This window comes from Emys orbicularis, chromosome 7 (assembly GCF_028017835.1).
Source record: "Emys orbicularis isolate rEmyOrb1 chromosome 7, rEmyOrb1.hap1, whole genome shotgun sequence".
Classification (NCBI taxonomy): domain Eukaryota; kingdom Metazoa; phylum Chordata; order Testudines; family Emydidae; genus Emys; species Emys orbicularis.
Genome location: NC_088689.1, coordinates 80,758,351 through 80,776,336, shown reverse-complemented (window position 1 = coordinate 80,776,336; position 17,986 = coordinate 80,758,351). Strand labels below are relative to the sequence as shown.

The following is a 17,986-nucleotide window of genomic DNA, read 5'->3' as shown; positions in this document are numbered from 1 at the left end:
TGGAAGACAACTCTCAGAGTGCATGGTCACTTCACATCTCTGACTTGTGTCAGTCTGGGGCCAGCCCTGCATGCAGCACCGACTGCTTTACAAACAGATCTGTCCACTGCCTTCAACACTGGGGATTGTGAAGAGTTGCTGACTTGCCAGCAAACCCTGGCAGGAAGCAAGGGGGCTGCCCCTCAGGGGTTTTGTCCCTCTCTCTTGGAGACCCTCTCTGGTTTCTGCTGTGTGTGGTTCCACAGCGCTCTGTCTCGTTCAAGGTGTACAAGGGGCTCTTAGCAAGGCCAAGCAACAGACATTGAGGATCAACTCCTCACAATCAACAGAACTGAAGACAGTTGATGTGGGCTAGCTGGCTGAAGCTCAGTCCAGACAAACCTAAAGTGAGGCTGGCAGGATGGGGAAAACAACCATCTCGTGTGAAGGGAATATCTGCCACCTTACTGAAGATGGATCCTCAGTGTCCGTTGCTTGAGGTTAAAATCAGGGCTATGGCTGGACCCCAGCTGCTGCTATATCATTTAGTGTCAGTGACAAGGAAGGCTTTTATCAAGCTGTGTCTAACCAAGAAGCTGCAAAGATTTCTTTCAGATGTGGCTCTTGCTCCCATGATCAATGCTTTCGTCATCTCAATATCAAACTACTGCAATGTGCTCCTCACGAGGCTGAACCTTAACCTGGAAATTCAAACTAATTCAAAAAGTGGCAGCTCGCTTTGTAAGTGGAATCTCTCACCAGGGCACATGACACTAGTACTCCATAGTTTGCACTGGCTGGCTACTGATTTCTGAGTGGTGTTTAAGGTGTTTTGAGCTATAAATTCCTACATGGTTTGGGACCTCCACACTTGAGAGATCACCTCTTTATTTGTGCCTCACTGCCTCAGCTGAGGTTGGCAGAGGAGCTAGAGTTGGCATCCCCTAGGTTTAACTTTAGAGCCCAGTCAATAGCATTACCTCCGCATATTAGACTTGCTGGATGCATCCCCTGGGACTGCTAAGCTCTGAGAGTCCTCCAGACTGCACCAAACATTGTTACAAGTGCACTCTGCAAATCCAAGCACATTAGTCCTTCTACTAAACCCCAGACGTCTCTTAGAGGGGAACTTGGAGGAGGCAGGGGGTGGGATGGGATGGGAAGTGAGAATGAGCAGAGAACCCCCGTATTCATGATAAATAACCTCTTTCTATTCCAAGGCAGCCTCTGCATAGGCCCACTGGTGGGACTCTAGTGAGCAATACATACCCCAGGAAGAAGGGCTGAGGAGTTTTACCTAAATGAGGGGGAAGGAGAGCCCTGGGATGTTGAAGCACCCGGTCTCCCATCCCAGGCCATGCAGAGGACAGCCAGGATGCAGAGGGAAGGTCCCTGCACTTGCGGTAGGCCATGGAAAGGTAGAAACAAGGGTGGCTGCTCCACAGATTTGGTGCCAAGAGAGGGTCCTTGTGTGACCCCAATGGGCACCGCAGTCCAGAACACTCCCAAAGCTGTGCGGCGTCTAGGGAACATCCAACGAGGGAGGCTATCCTGATGCTAACTCACCGGGGACACTGATCTGTCAGATGGCTATAACCACATATGCAGCACAAATACTGATAACAGTTATGTTTTAAGCTAACCCAACTCCTTATGATACAAACATACAGTACAGGTGAGAGAACATTTATTCATTCATATCAACACTGCAGCATGTAGCTTGGTTCAGAATGCTGGCTACATACCAAGGTTTTGTGCATGATTTGCACAAGAAATTACAGAGATTACATGTCCAACTGCAGTAACTGCATGTGTAAATTATGCATGAGAATTTTTCCATGCATTTCTACAGATGGGGGTCATAAACACCTCTCCCTCTCTGAAAGAGCATATCCACAACCCCAGATTGTGTGATGGTGATTTTCTTACTGAAGTCCTGCTCGGCGTGCACGTCCTCTCCCTCCAAACCACTTTTGGGCTCTGTCCCTGGTCTGCTCCCTACGAGAAAAAGGCATAACAGGAACTATTTCAAAGCCACCAGCCACAAAGCATGCAGGAGTTCACCCAACAGCTGCTTAAAGAAGGGCAGGGGTTCTCAACCTTTTTCTTTCTGAGCTCCCCCTGCTCTCTCTCGCCCCCGATGCTATAAACATTCCACAGCCCACCTGTGCCACAACAACTAGTTTTCTGCATATAAAAGCCAGGACCAGCATTAGGAAGTAGCAAGCAGTGCAATTGCCTGGGGACCCATACCACAGGGGCCCCCAGGAAGCTAAGTTGTTCAGGCTTTGGCTTCAGTCCCAGGTGGAAGGGCACAGGGCCCCGGGCTTCAGCCCCATACGGTGGGACTTCAGCTTTCTGCCCTGGGCCCCAACAAGTCTAACACTGGGGCTGCTTGGCGGACCCCCTGAAACTTGCTCGCCCCGGACTCCTGATTGAGAACCACTGGAGAAGGGGACAACCCTACCCCTTAAGACTGTGTGTCCTTTTTGTGATCCACTCCATCGTTTAAAGACTAGTCACACAGGGTTAAGCCTTAAAACACATGCATTCCCATGGCCATTGGCTAACCAGACTAGTAAAATGAGGGGCACAGCCTTAGAACATTCACAGCATCTGGAGGGGCTTGAACGTTTAACTCACTATACAGCTGTTTGTATCACCATTCGGTTAAGTTAGCCAAGAAGGCAGAGCTGAAAAGGTCAGCATTTTGAGCTCTGCTTCCATAACACTGATGGTGGATCGCTCATGTTACAGCAACAGTGAAAGGAAGTCAGGATCTCTCTAAGGGTTGGGCTGCAGTGAATAAAAAGCTCTGAACAGAGCACGGGGGCTAATAGGTAATGGCAGTTTGTTCTCTGGATCGACACAGATTGTAACACACACCGTTTGCCCATGGTATGTAGGTTTGCTCTGCAGGAGGCACAGGACATTCTGAATCTGCTAGCAGAAAAGCAGCAGCGCAAAACCTTGCACTGTGAATGCCTGGCTGTCTGACAGAAGCAGGTTCTTGGGTGGAGAGCCTGGTAAGACAGAGGTGCCACGGGGGGAACTGGCAGAATCCATGACCACAAACTATTGAGGGTGCCTGCACTCCTATCAGTTCAGTGGTGCAGAGTCTCAGAACTGATTGGACTCCGTGGTATTCCCAGACTCTTCAGCAATAGCAGCCAGCCAGACCTTTGACAGCCCCTTCTTGGGCTGGGCTATTGCAGTGAGAAGACCAGACAAAAGCTCCAGTTGCTGCAGTATGCGGCTGCCCATCTCCTAAGCAATAAGCTAGATGGGAACACATCACACCCATAGTCTACACCCTACACTGGGGCACCATCTAATTCTGTGTCTGTTTCAAGGTCCTAGCCCTCATCTTTAATGCCTGTGGCAGTCTAGGATGTGTAGCCTGGACCAGCTCTCTCTCACCACCCATCCCATAATGTTAGGAATGAAGGAGAACAATGACACTGAAGGAACAGAGGATGGTACTATCAGGTACTGGCAGCAGGATGTTCTGGATTAAGGGCACTGTCCTGTGGAACTCCCTCCCACTACAGATCAGTGTGGCCCTGTGCCTTGCCTCGCATGCAGAGCAAACAGCCTGGCAGCATATCTACCTCCAGTACTGCTACTAATTCTCTTATATGGTACCTAGACATCCCACTGCATGGCACATCCATGTCAAAGAAACCAGTCAACAGAGACATTCACTCCCTAGGGCAAATGAAGGCTTTTAAACTACACCTATAAAACCCAGTTTGGCACAGTGACAAAATATACTCACCATCTCTCGGGAGCTTGCAATAGGAGCAGGAAGATCTGTAACCCACAGTACACACTTTACACTGCAGTGAAAGACAGGCAGCATGAGGGAGAGACATTTAAAAGGCTATTGTAACAACTGTCAACATGTTCCAAAAGTCACAGTCACTGCTTCACTTTGAGAACGTAGCCAGGTTAGTTACATGAGCGAGTAACACAAAGACCTTGTCTACACTACAAATTACTTTGGTATAATCCACCCCCCCTCCCCCCGAGCGAGGTAAGTTACAGTGACCTAAGCACTGGTGTAGACCGTGCTATGGCAGCTGGAGAGCTTCTCCCACCGACATAGCTACCGCCTCTCTTGCAGGTGGTTTTATTATGCCGATGGGAAAGCTCTCCCCATCGGCATACAGCGTCTTCACCAGACGCAGTGCAGCTGCAGCGCTGTATGTCTAAAAAAGCCCTAAGAGACTGAAGGAGACAAGATAGGTGACATTAGCTGGCAGAGAGCAGAGGGCTGGCATGAAGGGTAGAAGCTGGTGAGGCATGGAGTCCCACAGGACTCCACCCTGGGAACAGCAAGAGGGATTTTCAAGTGACTGAGGAGCACAAGTCCCATCTTTATTAATTTGCATGACTGGTCGCTAGAGCCGCATGCATGGCTCCTGGGAGGCTTTTCTAAGACTGGGCTTTCCTCCTAAAAAACAAAACCCAATGAAGCAAGGACCAACTCGCTCAGCACATTAAAGAGACTCTGCAGACCAGACCTCTCCTAGATTGCCAGCCACCTTGTACTTTGAAAGAATCCAGAGGTGCAGTTAGTTTCCCCTTTCTCAATTGATTCCTGAGGCAGGGAAATGAAAATTCCCCCAACGTAAAGTGCAGTTTTACTGTGAAGGTACATGGCTCCATGCTATAGAATCTATAGCATGGAGCCAACGCCGACAGAAATACTGTTCCTGGCAGTGCAGGAACACCCCCTCCTGGACGACATTAGCTATGTCAACAGAAGCCTTCTTCCATCCATACAGTTTTGTCTACTCTGGAATAGCTCTGTCGGTCGGGGGGGGGGGGGGGCGGGCGGGGGGAAATAACACCACTGACAGCCGCAGCTATGCCGACCTAGCTTTTAAGTGTAGGCCAAGCCTCTCAATTTGGGGGGTGGGACATAAACGGGGGTCAGCAGGTTTTGACCCCCTTGCCCTTCCCAGGTTTTTCAATGGGAGGGGGTCCCAACTGGACTGGAGGATAATCCAGGAAGGGGGGGGGGAGGCAGGATCCTGAAATGGAAAAGGTGCAGACCCTCCCCACTAAAAATCTCTCTGAACATGGCATTGTGAGTTTTCATAGTTATGGATTCATAAATTCCAGTTTGATTTTCCCTCCCTTTCTCACAGCCCTGCAAACTGCTCGGAGAGTCACACTGGGCTCTCTCAGGCTGGTGCATGGACACCAGGAACAAAGCTTCCACTTCTGGTGACAACTGGATAATTCCACTATCATCAAATCACCTTCTGACATCTGTGCCACCCCATGTACTAAATGGAGCATCACAAATGTCAATGAAGGTCAAATTTATCCTTAACAATGGAACTTAGTTAGCAATCTGATTGGTGATGCATGAACCAGAGTTGAATCCACCTCACTACCCTCGGAAAGAAAGGGGGCGAGGGAAAAATAAGTGAAATAAATCCTCCGTTGCCATGTACTTACACGTTTGCAGCGCCAAAATTCCGGGCATGGCGTGTACTCAAGGGTCACTTCTTTACCACCAATCACAAGGGTTCCCTGTTGAGACAAGGGAGTCAATGACTAACATGCCAAACACACTAGGAAATTCAATGGTGGGAAAGAGGCTAAGCAAGCCCCAGGATTCCAACCCAATGGGTTTTGTAAGCAAAGTAAGATGGCAAAAAAAAACCAAATCACCAGCTCAATTACAGAGCTGGAACTTCACCAAGGAAATGAAAGGAGGGAACCAGCCTTTGCCCCTGCCACGGCACTTGCGCTGCACTGTTGACATAGTTCGTGCCAGGGCAGCTGGCCCAGGAAAGCTTTGACAGCTCCTCAAAGTGGAACAGACAGAATACAATGATCCCAAGATAAGCATACATGGGAATTGCTTTGACTCACTGCGAAGTCAACGGGTTGGGAAAGGGGCAGCTGGCCAAACTGCTCCAACCCAGCCATATCCTTGTCTGCTGGATGGGCCTCAGGAGAGGACACCTTGCTGGCATGGACACTCGAGAAGGAACAAAAGGGAAAACACCACAAACAAGGGCAAGAGGAATTTGGTACCTGTGTTGGCCTCTCTGTCCTTCCTCAGAACCTGGCTTTTCTCCAAGGAAACGTCCCACCCCATGGGGGAGGCTGTTGGCTTGGGAGAGGACACAGCATGCCACCATGTGGAGAAGGCAGGTTTGGGGCTGACTTTGAGCGCTCAGGCAGTGGCCAGACAAGAGCTGAGAGCACGGCGGGGGGGCGGGGGGAGAGAAACGGAACAACAGGACAGTACATGGGGACTATCATGTCCCTGGTCCAAATCTAGTGCATTCCTTTAGAGCTTCACCTTGGGAGAAGACAGCAGTCTTGGCAGACACTTGGAGCCCTTCGGGACAACAAGCTCTGCTGTGATACAGCTGGGTATATGGATTTTAAAGGGTAAAATGAAGTGGAAGGTGAAAGTCCCAGATATCCACTTGGACCCGCCTCTGAAACCAGTGAGCAGTGAGGACTCCCAGTGGCATTCATCACACCCACACAGAGCCCAGGCTTACATACCCAGGGCATCAGCGCTCACAAGAAATCCAGAGATTAGACTTGGCACCTGACAAAGGGTTTGGCTCTAGAATAGCTGGGGGTAAGTCCCCTTCTCCTTTGACGCTTATTGGGCCAGGCTGTCTGTATCACCCCAGGTGAAGAACAGACAACCTGCACCCAACGCATACTGGCACATGGAGAAAATCTCATGCTTTCTCTTCATTTCATGCTCTGGTTTTTGATGAGGAACACTCAAGATTTTTTTCCAGATGCAGACTGTCAGATAGCTCTAGAGAACCTCGGCAACACAGCAATACTTCTACTTCCTCTCCAGTTCGCAGCTGAACAACAAACCATACTCTCAGCACACATCCACACTCAGTTAAAGTCCCTTTCTCCAACTACACACAACCATCGCTAATGCAAAACAACTGCACAGCTTCTTACCAATGCTGGTTCAGCCTAGCACCCCGGGATTGGGGCTAGTAAGTTCTATTATTTGATGGTGGGGGGGCTCTCTTAACTGCTCCTATCTACAAAGCTACTTCATCTGTGACATCAGAACCCATTACAGACAGTACAAAGAGCACCACAAGAGCAGCAAACACCAAATGAAACAGATCCCACCAGCATGCTGGAGAAAGACAAAAACACTTGCAGCCCAAATCATTACTCCAGAATGAGCATACAACAGAAACCAATTTAATTTGCTAAATCAAGTGCTCAGCTCCAGACCTCCACCCGATAGCTATCAATTTCTGAGGTTCAGATTCTGAAATTGCTGACACCTGCACTCAAGCTCCTGCTCTCTGGATCTCACACCTGCTGTTCTGGTCTGCACTCACATCTGGAAGAGACATTGTGGTATAAGAGAAACAGAGCACAGATACAGTAATAAAGAGAGTAACCTTCGGCTTCTAACACACAGTGATGGTCTCCAAGCAAAATAAGCACCTCAGGATTTGTCACTCATGCTACAGAATTAAATTAACCCAGCTTGCTTTTCTTTTTCATTTCCTCATTCAAGACAAGAGACACAATTCTCATATCATCCGGCTACTGCAGGATGACGCATCATCTCCCCTCAGCTCCAGGCTCACTTTGGTTTCTAACAAGTCCGTGGGGCGATTACTTCAACCCCAGCAGACACAAATTCAGAATGTATTTGCAGTGGGGTGGAGTCCACCAGTGCAACCACATAATCCAAAGATGGCTCTTGCTCAGGGTCATTAATTACTAGGGTCAGCTGCTGGAGTCCAGTTTCTTAAGATGTTTAGTACTCCTGACTGGATTTTTGTTCTGCCTAGCACAATGGGGTTCTGGGCTGTGACTGGAGCGCCTACGCAAAGCAATAATGCAAATAGGTAATAAATAAATAAATAATAATAATGAGAGTCTGTCTACAGTAGCACCTCAGAGTTACGAACACCAGAGCTACAAACTGACCAGTAAACCCCACACATCATTTGGAATCGGAAGTATGCAATCAGGCGGCAGCAGAGATGAGGGGGGGGGGGGGGGAGGGAGGCAAATACAGTACAGTACTGTGTTAAATGTAAACTACTAAAAAAAAGGGGAAATTTAAAAAAAAAAGATTTGACAAGGTAAAGAAACTGTTTCTGTGCTTGTTTCATTTATATTAAGATGGTTAAAAGCAGCATTTTTCTTCATTATTATTAAGTTTCAAAGCTATATTAAGTCAATGTTCAGTTGTAAACTTTTGAAAGAACATCCCTACCGTTTTGTTCAGAGTTACGAACAGCCTCTATTCCCGAGGTGTTTGCAACTCTGAGGTTCTACTGTATCTAATGTACTAACATGGCTCCCATTACCATCATATCTGAGCACTCCACCTTCTGGAGAGGCAGGGCAGTCCTACTATCTCCACTGCACAGACAGGAGCTGAGACCCAGAGACTGAGGCCATGTCTACACTACGGACCTTACAGCAGCACCTTCAGGCCTGACAGTCCGTAGAGCAGGCAGAACACTTTCTCTGGGGCCTGTAACACACAGTCACTGACCTTAAAAACCTCTAAGGAAGGAAATTCCACCACCTCCCTAGGTAACCCTAGTGCTTCACCACCCTCCTAGTGCTACCATGACTCAGCACCTCACCTCCTGCTGTGTAAAGGATGGACTGCATCACTCAGCTGAGATGTCTCTGAGCTTTGTCACCAAACTGATGATTCTGGGCCCTTTGCGTGGCAGCAGCACAGACCACACAATGAGAGTAGAGGGGAAGAGGTGTCCTAGCATCACCCAGTCCCTCTTAACTGAGCTCTACGCCCTTCACCATGCCCAGGTGAATCGTAAGGACGTCAGGGGGAGAAGGGGGAAGATTCTGATGTTGCCAGTCACAGAGCCATGGCATCAACTGGTCCCACGCTGGCCAAAGCAATGAACTCTCAGTCAACTGACTCAATCTACTGCAAGCCATGTAGAGAAGGTGCTGCCCTCTTGTGCACCCAGTATACTTTGCTGCAACCCGTAATCCCATAGGATAGAGGATGTTGCTGAATCCTTGAGTTGTCATGTACAAAACATCACTAAGGCCTGGTCTACGCTACGAGGTTAGGTCGAATTTAGCCGTGTTAGGTCGATTTTATAATGAATATATATTTTATAATATATATATTTTTTGCCCCAGATCCCTAAACGGCCCCCTCAAGGATTGAACTCATAACCCTGGGTTTAGCAGGCCAATGCTCAAACCACTGAGCTATCCCTCTCCCCCTACAGACCAACACTGCAGCCATTGTGTAACCGCCTGCCCTCCTCACCAAGTTCCATATCCTCCTCACCCAGATGCCCAAGAACACAGGGGTGGGGGAGGCCCTGGGCACCCTGCCACTCAAGTCCAAGGGATGGCCCAAGCAACAGAAGGCTGTCATTCAAACAGCTTTGATTTGTAGTGTGGCTACAATAAGCAATGTGGCCTTGTCCTTCCCTCCTCCCCCACCCCACACCGTTATCAAAGCCGTTGTACACCTGGGCTTCTTTTTACTAGTCAGTGTTGTCAGTGATCTCAAGTTTTTTTTAATAAATAAAGAATGGATTCAGAACAATAGGGACTTTATTTCCTGTGCCAGCTGTGGTCAAAGGGGAGAGGGGGATTGGCTTACAGGGAAGTACATTCACCAAGGGGGGTGGCTTTGCATCAAGGACAAACACACACAACTGTCACGCCGTAGCCTGGTCAGTCATGAAACTGTTTTTCACAGCCTCTCTGATGCGTTGCGCGCCTCGGTGTGCTCTTCTAATTGCCCTGGTGTCTGGCTGTTCAAAATTGGCCAACAGGCGATCTGCCTCAACCTTCCACCCCGCCATAAACGTCTCCCCCTTACTCTCACAGATATTATGGAGCACACAGCAAGCAGCAATAACAATGGGAATATTGGTTGCACTGAGGTCTAACCTACTCAGCAAACTGCGCCAATGCCCTTTTAAAATGTCCAAAGACACATTCTACCACCATTCTGCACTTGCTCAGCCTATAGTTGAACTGCTCCTTACTGCTGTCCAGGCTGCCTGCGTACGGCTTCATGAGCCATGGGAGCAAGGGGTAGGCTGGGTCCCCAAGGATAACTATTGGCATTTCAACATCCCCGACGGTAATTTTCTGGTCTGGGAAGAAAGTCCCTTCTTGCAGCTTTCCGAACAGCCCGGATTTCCGAAAGATGCGAGCGTCATGCACCTTTCCCAGCCATCCCACGTTGATGTCGGTGAAACGTCCCTTGTGATCCACCAGTGCTTGCAACACCATTGAGAAGTACTCCTTGCGGTTTATGTACTCTTTGGCGAGGTGGTCCGGTGCCAAGATAGGGATGTGTGTTCCGTCTATTGCCCCACCACAGTTAGGGAACCCTATTACAGCAAAACCACCCACTATGCCCTGCACATTTCCCAGAGTCACCACCCTTCTTAGCAGAAGGGTATTGATTGCCCTGGCTACTTGGATCACAGCAGCCCCCACGGTAGATTTGCCCACTCCAAATTGATTCCCAACTGACCACTAGCAGTCAGGCTTCCACAGGGCTATCACCATTCGCTTCTCAACTGTCAGGGCAGATCTCATCTTGGTATTCCTGCGCTTCAGGGTGGGGGAAAGCAACTCACAAAGTTCCATGAAAGTGGCCTTACGCATGTGAAAGTTTCGCAGCCACTGGGAATCATCCCATACCTGCAACACTATGCGGTCCCACATCTGTGCTTGTTTGCCGGGCCCAGAATCGGCGTTCCACTGTATCAACATGCCCCAATGCCGCCATGATATCCCAATTGCCACATCCCGTGCTTTCAGGAACATCTGTGTCCATGTCCTCCTCACTCCTAGCTAGGCTCTGCACATACTGCAGGATAATGCGCGAGGTGTTTGCAATGCTCACAAAAGCAGTGTGCAGCTGAGCGGGTTCCATGTTTGCCATGCTATGGCGTCTGCACGGATAACCCAGGAAAAAAGGCACAAAATGATTGTTTACCGTTGCTTTCAAGGAGGGAGGGAGTGGAGACTGACGACATGTACCCAAATCCACCCGCGACAATGTTTTTGCCCCATCAGGCATTTGGAGCTTAACCCAGAATTCCAATGGGCAGCGGGGACTGTGGGATAGCTACCCACAGTGCACCACTCCGTGATCGATGCTAGCCACGGTATTGAGGACGCACTCCGCTGACCTAATGCACTTCGTGGGGACATGCACGATCGATAGTATAAAATCGGTTGCTAAAGATCAACTTCTATAAAATGGACCTAATTTTATAGTGTAGACATGCCCTCAGAAAGGTACCAGGATGAGGCCCCAGGAGCCAATTCACCTACTCAGAGCACACCAGAAAAGGCACAGGGCTCTGGCACAGCTGGGAACCTGGCACAAAGGTGCCATAAACATTCAAAGAGGGGGGAGAGTGACTGGGTAGCACCCATCCCTCTAAGGACCCTGGGGAATCCGGCTAAACCCTCCACCCTAGAGCATAGCAAGATCCCTACAGCGATCTGGAAAACCAGCAGGTTGGATCCCACGTGACATGCAGGGGAGAGAGGTGGGAAGCCACAGTGGAATCAGTGTGATCTCCTATGAACTGCTCCAAAGGGATGGGCCAAAGGTCCAGCCATCCGGCTCCTTCCCCACCCCTGTGGAAACACTTTAGAGCCGACATGGACCAATCCTAGTCCTCCTTACAGGTCTCTGGAATTGTCCAATGAGGGTCCCTCCTGCAAGGGAGAGCCCCCGGTGGCGACAGGCATGTGAGAAGCCATGGCCTCTGTCCCCACAAGCTCCTGGTCTGGGAAACATGCACAGGTTGTGATGGCCACCATAGAGGTCTGCTCAGTCCTGCCCATGGGATTGGCATAGCAGCAGCTGCAAGTCCTGGTCCCTGCCGTCCACTGTCCTCTGCCATGCAGCGAGAGGAGCTGCGACTCCTCAGCATACTCACTCCGCAGTGCAAATAGCACACCAAGGTGGCAGCGGTCAGCAGGAACAGGGTGCACAGTTGCTGCTGCTGCTGCACCAACCCCACAGGCAGGAGGAGGGGAGCTGGTGTGATAAATGAAGTGCTAATGGGAAGGTAGAACTTTTTAAAGTTGGGAAAGAAACTTTCTCTTTGTTTGTTGTTCTCCAGAGAAAGAGACATGGAGCAGCAATGCTAAAAGCAGGAATGCTGTGTAAAGTTTGAACCAGATATAAAAACCGTCAGATCATATCTAGAACTACTTTAGCAACCCATATATGTAAGTAAATTAGTAATGTTTAGGAAGACACGATTAGGTTTATTTTTTAAGGCTTGTGGACTCTTCTGTGCTAACCCCAGATGTTTTTGTTTGCTTGTAACCTTTAAGCTAACCCCCAAGAAAGCTATTTTGGGTGCTTAATTTTTGGACCTGCTTTTTTAAAATCTAGCAAAATCCTAAATTCCAGATGTATTTTCTTCCTTTTTGTTTTTAATAAAATTTACCGTGTGTGTGTGTGTGTGTGTGTGTGTGTGTGTGTGTGTGTGTGTGTGTGAGAGAGAGAGAGAGAGAGAGAGAGAGGGGGGGGGGCTTGAGGTACCCCACAGGGAGGAATTCCCAAGTGCTCCTTCCTGGGTCCAAGGGGTTTTGTTTTGCATTTGGGTGGAAGCAGCATTTACCAAGCCAAGGTCAGAGAAAAGCTGTAACCTTGGGAGTTTAATACAAGCCTGGAGTGGCAAGTATTAATTTTTAGAATCCTTGCAGGAACCCACCTTCTGCACTCGGAGTGACAGAGTGGGGATTCAGCATTGACAGCTGGTCTGACCCGAGAAGGCCCGGTTGTTTTCCCACCCAACCCACACCTGACACCTGTAGTCTGGTCCCATCAGGTTGGAGTCATAAGAACATAAGAGCAGCCACACTGGGTCAGGCCAATGGTCCATCTAGTCCAGTGTCCTGTCTTCCTACAGTGGCCAATGCCAGGTGCTTCTGAGGGAATGAACAGGGCAATTTATCGAGTGATCCATTCCCTGTCTAGTCCCAGCTTCTGCCAAAGTATGAGGCTGCATCCCTGATCATCTTGGCTAAGAACCATTGATGGACCTGTCCTCCATGAACTTATCTAATTCTTTTTTTAACCCAGTTATACTTTTGGTCTTCACAACATCCCCTGGCAACGAGTTCCACAGGTTGATTGTGTGTTGTGTGAAGAAGTACTTCCTTATGTTTGTTTTAAACCTCCTGCCTATTCATTTCATTGAGTGACCACTGGTTCTTGTGTTATTTGAAGGAGTAAATAACACTTCCTTATTCACTTTCTCCACACCAGTCATGATTTTATAGATTTCTATCATATCTCCACCCCCCCGCCCCATCATCTCTGTTCTAAACTGAACAATCCATCTTTTTAATCTCTTCTCACATGGAAGCTGTTCCATACTCACAATCATTTTTGTTGCCCTTTTCTGTGCTTTTGCCAATTCTAATACATCTTTTTTGAGATGGGGCAACCACAACAGTATGCTGTATTCAAAGTGTGGGTGTACCATGGATTTATATAGTGGCATTATGCTATTTTCTGTCTTATCCTTTTCCTAATGGTTCCTAACATTGTTAGTTTTTCTGACTGCTGCTGAAAACTGAGCAGCTGTTTTCAGAGAATTATCCACAGTGACTCCAAGATCTCTTTCTTGATGGGGACTAAATTAGCTGTTACCATTCATTTTGTATGTACAGTTGAGATTATGTTTTCCAATGTACATTACTTTGCATTTATCAACATTGAATTTCATCTACCATTTTGATTCCCTGTCACCCAGTTTTGTGAGATCCCATTGTAGCTCTTCGCGGTCTGCTTTGGACTTAACTATCTTGAGTAGCTTTGTACCATCTGCAAACTTTGCCACCTCACTGTTTACCCCTTTTTCCAGATCACTGATGAATATGTTGAACAGCACTGGTCCCAGTACAGATCCTTGGGGGACACCACTATTTACCATTCTCCATTCCGAAAACTGACCACTTATTCTTCCTTTTGTTTTTTATCTTTTAACCAGTTACTGATTCATGAGAGGACCTTCCCTCTTATCCCAGAACTGCCTACTTTACTTAAGAGCCTTTGGTGTGGGACCTTGTCAAAGGCTTGCTGAAAGTCCAAGTACACTATATCCACTGGATCACCCTTGTCCACATGTTTTTTAATCCCCTCAAAAAATTCTAATGGATTGGTGAGGCATGATTTCCCTTTACAAAAGCCGTGTTGATTCTTCCCCAACAAATCATGTTAATCTATGCATCTGATCATTCTATTCTTTACTGTAGTTTCAACCAATTTGCCTGGTACTGAAGTTAGGTTTACTAGCCTATAATTGCCAGGATCGCCTCTGGAGACAGGCTGCAGGACTCTAGGCCACTGCCTCAACATGCATTTTTCCAAGTTAGTATCTTTTTTTATTTCCTATTCATACTTCTAGCCTCCCTGGGTACCACCTTTGGAGTATTTCTTGGTCTTCAGTGGTGTTTGCAGCTGCTCCCAATTTAGTATCCTCCACGGATTTCATCCCATTGCTTTTTACCCCCTCCCCAATCATTACTGAAGATTTTAAGTAAGGCTAAACCAAACAGTGCTTCTTGTGGCTGTGCACACCACACGAAACATCTCCCCTGTGACTTGGCACATTGCTGCTTATCACTTCCCTTTGCCTGTGGCCCTTCAGCCAATTTCAAACCCACGTGAGCGTTCTTATCCATTGCAACTTGAATAAAAACCCATGAGGCTTTGTACCAGATGCTTTCCTAAAACCAGGATCTATCACAGCAACTATTTCCATTCACAAATTATGCCATTTTACATAGACATAGTCAAGTCCATGGTCTTTGTCCTTATCTTCAAAGCACTCCATGGTGGGCCAGGGCACCTAAAAGACCATTTAAAGCTGCGAGATGAAGACTGTGGTTGACAGCTTCGCTCCTCTGGCACAATGGAACTCTCAACAAAGAGTAATGCTTGTCGGTGCAGGAAACAGAACCTTCTCCGGGGGGTGGCCCAAGACTGTGGACTAAACTCCCCCAGAAACAAAGGACCAGCACAAACTCCACTGCTCTGCGCTCCAAGTGCAGGACATATGTCTTTGATCTTGCCTTTTCTTATATAAACATACAGCCATAGGTGTATTTATTTAATAAATAAAACAAACCCTATCAAAACAAGACACTCCACTGCACACACTTCTCACTCTGGTGAAAGGATGAAAGAACAAACAACGTGTGACAAATGTATAGTCATGTTGCTTAACATGCTACTGGAAGGCAGTCAGATATTACAAGGATGAGTGCAATATAAAAACCTATATAGAAGTCTGTCTGGTGTGATTGGTTCATTATAAACCCATGCTGATTATTGCTTAAGATTCCCCCACCCAATAGATTGGGAGGTGTCAGGGTAGAAGGAGGTCCGGAATCACTGCAACAGCATTAACAGATTGTTTTTTCTAATACTGGTTCCTTTATTTTACAAGAGATTTAGGCTAAACTTACCATTAGACTGGAGAAAAGTGACAGTGGTACCAGACTTCTGCAATGACCCCAGCTCTCCAGAGACTTAATGGTCCATAGTTCAATTACCTGAGTCACTAATTCCTAATATACCCTGCATCAACCAGACCTGCTGACTACATGCTTACTTTTTTCAAGTGCTTCTTTATCCAATCTCTTCCCTGCTGCCACCCCCGCAGTTCTTGAAGTTAGTAGCTATTTTCACAAGGTTAACATCATTACTTAACAGGCCAAAATGCTTCTCTCTCCTTCAGGACCCTTCTTCATTAACGGAGTTCAGCATCTCAGTGATTCTGAAGTCCTCATCTCCCGTGTTTCTTAATGGGCCTCTCCTTCTCTCGTACCTTTTCCCAGATATTTTAAAAACCCAATTTCCTTTAATCCCTTATTTACTTTGTTGTTGTTGCTTTTACCCATTCCCTGAAAGTCTTTCCTCTTGTAGATTTGTCTGGTTTCCCAGGTCTAAGACAGGGCTTTTTGCCTCTTGATCTCTGAGCAGGCCTTTGTGAGGCCACAGAGGTTTTCACAGGAATTACAGTCATATTATATAAGGCCAGAAGAGACAACTGATTCTCAACCTTTTTCTTTCTGAGGCCCCCAACAATGTGCTATAAAAACTCCAGGACCCAGTGGTGGAGAGGGGGACTCGGGGCTCTGGAACAGGGGGGAGGAGGGGCTCAGGCATAGGTGTATTTTAACTTCTATTTTGGGTGGGCAGGGGCCAGTGGGGGTTGAGCCAGCTCCACACGGCGGGGTCCGGGGAGGGAGCGCCACCTCCACCCCTTGACTCACCTCAGCAGGCCACCCAGCCTGTCTGGGTTGTGTGTGGGGTGAGGGGGGGGAGAAAGAGAAGACATGGCAACCAAAAATTATAACTCAAAGGTGGACGGGGGGTGGGGGGGGGAGGGGGCGCACTCAGCTCAAAAAGTTTGAAAACAGCTCAGGGTGCAGGGAGAGGGGTAGGTAAGGGCTGTGTGCCGGGAGGGCTCCCCTGTGGTCCCTGTTCCCCGAGGGCTCCGCCAGCCATGAAGCCAGGTCCCTCTGCCCAGGCAACTCTTACTGGCTGCATGAGCAATGGGAGCTGGGGAGAGCATCATTCCCCTGCAGCCGCAGGAGATGAGGGAACGCTGCACCTGCCTGCTCCATGGCACCAGCCAGGGGAGCAGCTGTCCCACACTGCCCGGCTCCGGCTTCCCACCTCTGACCTGGCCAGGGGGTGGGGAGAGGAGGAGGTAGGAAGGTGCGTGTGTGGAGCTGCCCTGGGACTGCCCTGCTCTTGCACTGTAGTTTCGGGGGGTGTAACATCCACGTGTCACCCCAACTCTGCCCATGGGCTCAGGGCTTCTGCCCGTGGGGAGAACCGGGGCTTGGGGCTCTGTAATTCAGCCCTGCTGCTCCCAGCTTCAACCCTGCGGGGAGCGCTAGGGATCGGGGCTTCAACCCTGTGGGAGGTGCAGGGGCTCAGGCTCTGGGTTTTGGCCCCGGGGTCCCCATGAAAGGGTTTGCAGACCCCCTGTTGAGAACCGCTGATCTAGACTTACCTCCTGCATAACACAGGCCACACGACTTTCCTGAATTAATTCCTGTTTGAACTAGAGCATAATTTCCACCACAACCTTTGATGAGATATTCCGATGGTTAACTACCCTCACTGTTAAAAAATTGTGCCTTATTCCAGTCTGCATTTACGTAGCTTCAACTTCCAGTCACTGGAGCATGTTAGACCTTCTTCTGCTTATTATAGACTGGTCAAGTCACCCCCTTAACCACGTCTTTGTTAAGCTAAACAGACTGAGCCCTTGAAGTCTATCACTATAAAGGTCTCCCAATATTTTAATAATTTTTGTGGCTCTTTTCTGAGCCCCCTCCAATTTATCAACATCCTTCTTAAATTGTGGGCAACAGAATTGGACACAGTATTCCAGTAGCAATGGACCAATGTGTCCAATGAACCCTCCCCAGAGACCTCCTACATGCTTCCCAAGATGCATAAACACGGGAACCCAGGCAGACCCATCGTATCTGGCAATGGCACTCTTACTGAAGGAATATCAAGACGCAGAAACCAACCTCAAACCACGCACCAGACAAAGGGCCAGCTTCCTCCAAGATCATCTTCCTTCCTCCAGAAAATCTGCAGCATTAACAACTTCCCCCAAAACGCCAGCTTTGCCACCATGGATGTGACTGCTCTATACACCAACATCTGTCCCCATAACAGCATTACCGCCTGTCTCAGATATCTACAATATAATACAATATTCTGAAATCACCCTAAATACATCGCCAAACTCATCCATTTCATCCTTACCCACAATAACTTCACATTTACCAACAAACACTTTGTCCAAACCATAGGAACTGATAGACACTGGGATGGCTCCCCAGTATGCCAATCTCTCCATGGACCACCTTCAGGAAGAATTTCTTGAAAAGTGCACCACAAACACAATGATGTATCTGAGAGACATCGATAATATTT

The 17,986-nt window shown here is 48.2% G+C and overlaps 1 protein-coding gene across 1 annotated transcript in view; it reads right to left on the bottom strand.

Annotated features, from left to right (window-relative positions):
* The window catches only part of RBM6 (RNA binding motif protein 6), a 108,865-nt gene that overhangs the window by 18,997 nt on the left and 71,882 nt on the right, over positions 1 to 17,986 (bottom strand). Inside the window, exons 6-8 of the mRNA XM_065407645.1 lie at positions 5,452 to 5,526; positions 3,758 to 3,818; positions 1,909 to 1,977 (exon numbers count right to left, since the gene is read on the bottom strand). Of these exons, the coding sequence (XP_065263717.1) occupies positions 1,909 to 1,977; positions 3,758 to 3,818; positions 5,452 to 5,526 (205 nt within the window). The remainder of the gene's footprint in view (positions 1 to 1,908; positions 1,978 to 3,757; positions 3,819 to 5,451; positions 5,527 to 17,986) is intronic.